This window comes from Stegastes partitus, unplaced genomic scaffold, assembly GCF_000690725.1.
Source record: "Stegastes partitus isolate 25-593 unplaced genomic scaffold, Stegastes_partitus-1.0.2 Scaffold1260, whole genome shotgun sequence".
Lineage (NCBI taxonomy): Eukaryota > Metazoa > Chordata > Actinopteri > Pomacentridae > Stegastes > Stegastes partitus.
Genome location: NW_007578991.1, coordinates 106,185 through 111,401, shown reverse-complemented (window position 1 = coordinate 111,401; position 5,217 = coordinate 106,185). Strand labels below are relative to the sequence as shown.

At 41.4% G+C, this 5,217-nt stretch overlaps 1 protein-coding gene across 3 annotated transcripts in view; it reads left to right on the top strand.

Annotated features, from left to right (window-relative positions):
* Positions 1-4,094, top strand: part of LOC103369261 (23 kDa integral membrane protein-like) — a 9,140-nt gene extending 5,046 nt beyond the window's left edge. For all 3 annotated transcript variants that reach the window (XM_008297939.1, XM_008297938.1, XM_008297937.1), the window contains 7 exons: positions 266-391; positions 1,507-1,581; positions 1,665-1,760; positions 1,884-1,975; positions 2,420-2,492; positions 2,865-2,948; positions 3,576-4,094. In XM_008297939.1, coding sequence (XP_008296161.1) covers positions 266-391; positions 1,507-1,581; positions 1,665-1,760; positions 1,884-1,975; positions 2,420-2,492; positions 2,865-2,948; positions 3,576-3,698 — 669 coding nt within the window. In that variant the 3' untranslated portion in view covers positions 3,699-4,094. The remainder of the gene's footprint in view (positions 1-265; positions 392-1,506; positions 1,582-1,664; positions 1,761-1,883; positions 1,976-2,419; positions 2,493-2,864; positions 2,949-3,575) is intronic.
* The last annotated feature ends 1,123 nt before the right edge of the window (positions 4,095-5,217 follow it).

The window sequence follows — 5,217 nt, the reverse complement described above, 5'->3', positions numbered from 1 at the left end:
AGATATTATTACAAACAAACTCTGTCTTTTTAACCCTCTAAATGCAGAAATGCGACACCCTCACTAGACTCCATTACAAGCAGAAGTTCTACATAAAAACCTGATTAATTAAAGTCATTATCAAACATCCTTAAAGCATCGAGGTCATTGTAGTTATGCTGCTCCAGCTGCAGATACTAAATGCTTTCAATGATGAAGCTCTTTGATTCTGACTCAGGTTTAGGTGAACTTGTTGCTCATGTCTGCTCCTCTTTCTGTCTTCCAGCTGTTCGACCAGCTGTCCAGCGGTGACGGTCTCCTGGTTCTGCAGGTCTTCGGTCCGGTTACAGTGTTCCTGTCGGTTCTGGGCATCTGTGCTGCGTCTCTGAACATCAAATCTCTGCTGGGGGTGGTGAGACTAACAATCACGATGGTTCTTCTGTCTTTGTGAATCTGCCCATACCAGAGTCAGATTGTAACCCAAGGGGTAACTCTCAAATAACCCTCTGCTGGCTGGTTCTGCTGCCAGAATGACCTCATTTTACAAAAATGTCCTCACTACAAAGGCTTCATATTCACAGCGGTTCTCACAAAGGAACAAGCACACACACACATGGAGGGGGTGGATCTTTAAAACCAAAAGTTGTTCAACAGAAAGTAAGATGTGAGAACAGAAATTAGTATTTTAGGTGGAATAAACCTTTAATACTACAAGTATTTGGACCAAAGTAGTGGTTTGGGTGGAATAAATCTCCAAAAGTACACGTACAGAAAGCAGCATTTTGGTAGAAGAAATGTTTAGAACTACAAGTATTTGGACCAAAGTAGTGGTTTGGGTGGAATGAACCTTTAAAACTAATAATGTTTGGACAGAAAGTACATTTCTGGGTGGAATAATCCTTTTAAACCATAACTCTTTGAACAGAAAGTATTTTTTGGTGGAATAAACCTTTAAAACTACAGGTATTTGGACAGAACGTAGTATTTTGGGTGGAATGAACCTTTAAAATTACAATTATTTGGACAGAATGTAGTATTTTGGGTAAAAACAAACCTTTAAAACCATAGATTATTTAATACAAAGCAACATTTTGGGTGGAACAAACTTTTAAAAATACAACTACTTGTACAAAAAGTAGTATGTTAGATTAACTATGCATTGAAAAGCGTAAGTTGTTCAACAGAAAGTAAAAACTAGAAGCAATAAACCTTTAAAACTACAACCACTAGGATCAAAAGTATTGTTTTGAGTGGAATAAACCTCTAAAACTATAAGTATTTGGGCTAAAAGCGGTATTTTTGGTGGAATAAACCTTTAAAATTACAATTATTTGGACAGGAAGTAGTATTTTGCGTGGAGTAAAAATCTTATTTTGGATAAAACAAACCTTTAAAACCATCGATTATCTAATATTAAGTTGTGTTTTGGGAATAAACCCTTTAAAAATCCAAGTATTTGAACAGGAAGTAGAACTTTATCAGGTTTTATCAAAGGCAGACGTTCTAACTGGTTGTTGTCGTCGACAGTTTTCTGCTCTGATATTCGTGGAGTTCGTGGCTCTGATGGTTGTCGCGTCGCCGCTGGTCCAGGTTCAGGCTCAGGTAACAAACGGACCTCCACATCGACCCGACAGAAGCTTGTATCTTAAATCTATTCTTAAATCCGTGTTTTTACTCTGTTCTAGATGGACGGCGCCGTAGAGGAGCTGTTCCTGAACGTCACGCCCCTCCACAGAGCAGACAGCTACATCCAGACTGAACTCCAAAAGCTCGAGGCCTCGGTACGAGAACCGGAGCTAACAGATCAGCTAGTCCTGTTAGCCTGTTAGCTTGTCATTTCAACAGTAGTGTTTTGGTTTCATACGTCTGGAATGATGACTGTTGGTTCTAACTGTCATTTAAAGGACTCTTGTTGTGGTTTGAGGAGTTTCAAGGACTGGGAGAATCAACTTCCTGCTTCCTGTTCCTGCACGCCGCCCTCCGACCCGGACGCCAGGTGAGACCGGAGAACACGGAAAACCCAGAACGTTCCTGAACTTCTACGAGAGTTCCTGGATTTCTTGAAAACGCTGAGTTTTGAAGACGTATTTTCTTTCTGGAAGAGTTCGATGAATTGTTCAGTTTCTAAAGAAGTTTGCGCGTTCAAGTTCAGCTCGTAGTTTTCTGGAAAACGTTTAGAACTTTTCTTCGATGTCGTGGTTGTTAAAGACCTTTAGAGGCTTTCGAGAGGTTTGCAAGACTCTGAAAGATTCCCTTAGACTCGAAGAAATGTTTATTTTTATCCGTTTTATCTTGGAGAGCTTTCAGGGTGTTTTCTGTACGTCTACATTATGGAGCTTTTGAATTTGCAAATGTGTTTGTAAATTAATGAAGCCGATATCAGGAAATAAAAAAAACTGCATTTACGTGCTCTTTGATGACTTCCTGTTCTTGCCGTCAGAGGTCTTCCTGCCAACTCCAGCTCAGACGGTTCATGTGTGAAGGTCTCACATCAAATCTGGGTCCACTCCAAGGTAAATGTAGAGTTTTGCATATTTTCTATCTGTTTTTAATTCTTTCTTCTCTGTGCTACCCTCTTCCCATCTTACAAGTTCTACCTCTGTGTTTGTTTTTGATTCTTCCGTCTTGTTTGTCTGTTTTCCTTCCTTTGGTTCCTTCTTCTACCTTAATTCCTTCTGTTTAGTCTTTAATCCAGTCGCAGTCTTTCTTTCTTTACTCTTTCTGCGTTCGTTGATTCTCCTGTTTGTAAAACTCAACAACATGTCGTCAGCTTTTTGTTTGTTGAGTCGACTCTTGTGTTTGAGTCCAGCTGTCAACAAACCTTCAAACCTTAACAAACAGACCTTTTTCTTTATGTTTTACGTCGTCCTGTCTTTGTGTTGCAGCCCTGCAGCCCGATCCTGAAGAGCTACCTGAGTTTTCCCATCAAGCTCCGGATCGGCATCATCTCGGCCTTCGCCACCATCACGGTGAACCAGCACACACTGGTTTCCTACTCACTGCATCATATTTTTACAGTTTACCTCCAGGCTGACACATGAAATGACTTCTGGACTTTAGTCATTATTGATCTAAAAATGAGCCTCATGAGATGTAGAGTTCACGAATTTCTAGACGTGTTAAACTTCAAGAGGAGTTCAGATGTCATGAGGTTTCCACAACATTCGGAGTTTCTAGACGTGGTTCTGAGCCGTTGTACGAGTCTACACACCGGAAGACTTCCACTGTTGCTAGTTCCGAGATTTTCTGGGATGTTCTGGCAGGTTCCTACTTTCTAACAAGAGTTTCTGGATGTTTTATTATTTACTGGGAGCAGAAAAAAAGTTTATTACGCGAAACATCGACGGAAATATATTCAAATTTTTGTGAGGTTTCTGGGTGAGTTCTTTAATACTTCACACATTTCTGGAAGTTTCTTGACGTTTCCAGATGTTCTAAACGTTTCAAGACCTAATAAATGAGACTGAAGATCATTCAAGAGTTCGTAGAAGTCGTTCGGATGCAGGGATGAGCTGCAGACATTCCAGTCCTGTTGAACGTAAACTTGACGCCGTTCGGTTGATGAATAAATCGTATCCCGTCCGTTCTTTTTCCAGATGGCGGCCATCGCCCTGTGCCTGGCTCTGGCTCTGGAGGAACACTGGAGGACGCCTCCGGTGGAAACGACGGTCGACGACTACAACAGGGTGAAATATCAGCCGAAGCCTTCGAACACCTGACGCCCCTCCGACCCGGGACACCCTAACGGAAATGAAGGCGTTTATACATGAAGTTTAAACCACAACGTTCCTCGGAATTTGAAAATGATGCCACAGTGACAAAACAATGACTCTCTGATGCAAAAAACCACTTATTTGTTTTGTTTTGAGTGCAGAGCCTCTAGAGTTGGAGAGTCTTCTTTAATGATGTTTTAAAACAGGAAGTTGGGCGACAGACTCTGCTTTTCAACCCGTGTTCAGAGAATCGGTGCCAGAAAACCAGTCGGGAGGAAACCTGTGGAGTGAGCTTGATAAATAAAGGGTTTCCTCCCGTTTAAACGTTTGTCTGTGTGTCGTTTCATCCTGCAGCCACAAGATGGCGGCAGAGATGTAATAAATAAAGCTCTGATGATTAGACGCCTGTTCTTTTGTCGTCAGTTACGCAACACTCGCTGATACGGAGACAAACTGTTGCATCAAAGGAGGCGACAAAAAAAACCTTCTTCCTTTTATTTCTCTACAGATTTAGTTCATCAGAAGAAGTAAAATGACAAAGTGAAAGTTTTCAGAAAAGCTGCAGCTGATCAGGAAAAAAACCCCCAGAAAGAACAAAGTGCACCTTAAGCATCAGCAGTTACTGTTTAAGGTGGAGCCCAGTGGTGCTCAACATGAGGGTCGGAGCCCTCCGGAGGGTCGCAGCGTACATCTGAGCGGACGGTAGATAATTATGAGGAAACTAAACGAGAAAACAAGACGCCACAAAGAGAAAGAGATTTTTAGTTTTTATCTGACAGGTTTGATGAAATGTTAAATATTTCATAATTAATTAATCTTGATAAAATGAAACATAAACCGCTGATTTCCAAACTTTCTGCGACTCAAAACATGCACATCTTGACTTTTTTCTTGCGATGAATTCACATCTCGACTTCCTCTGATGTAAAAATGTGTGATTTTAAAGCAAATATTAGCAGCGAAATCCATCAGAGGATTCTCTCGTTATTTTGTGATTAGGCCCGAATGGATGGAAGTTTTAAAGAGCTGCACTCAGTAGATGGACTGGTTTGTGCTGTAGGAGGCAGCGCTGAGTTGAATGGAGTCTTATCTTGTATTAAAGCCAAAGAAGAAGAAGAAGCATGACCGTAGGGAGCAACATGGAACAGGTAAGGAGGCCAAACGTGGTGTTTTGTGGGGCGTTAATGAGCATCTGTTGGTGAGAAACTGTGTCCTGCAGCTTTTGTTTTCACTGATTTGAGCTGAGAACCAGATAAAACCTCCAGAACCAGTCAAACACGTGGACATGCAGACGTAACTCCACCTTATCTCATCCACGTGTCCAAGTTTTCATCGGCGTCACCGATGATCTGCGCCAGAATAAATCCCAGCTGTTTGCTTTGGGATGTTTCTCCAAAAGCTGAGGCAAGAAAAAGAGTTTTTATCTCAGAAAGTTCAGTCGAGGAGAGAATGGACACGGAAGTCTGACGCCTCGTTTAAACAATAAATGGAAAACATGAAATAGACGTTATTGGTGCCTTAAAAT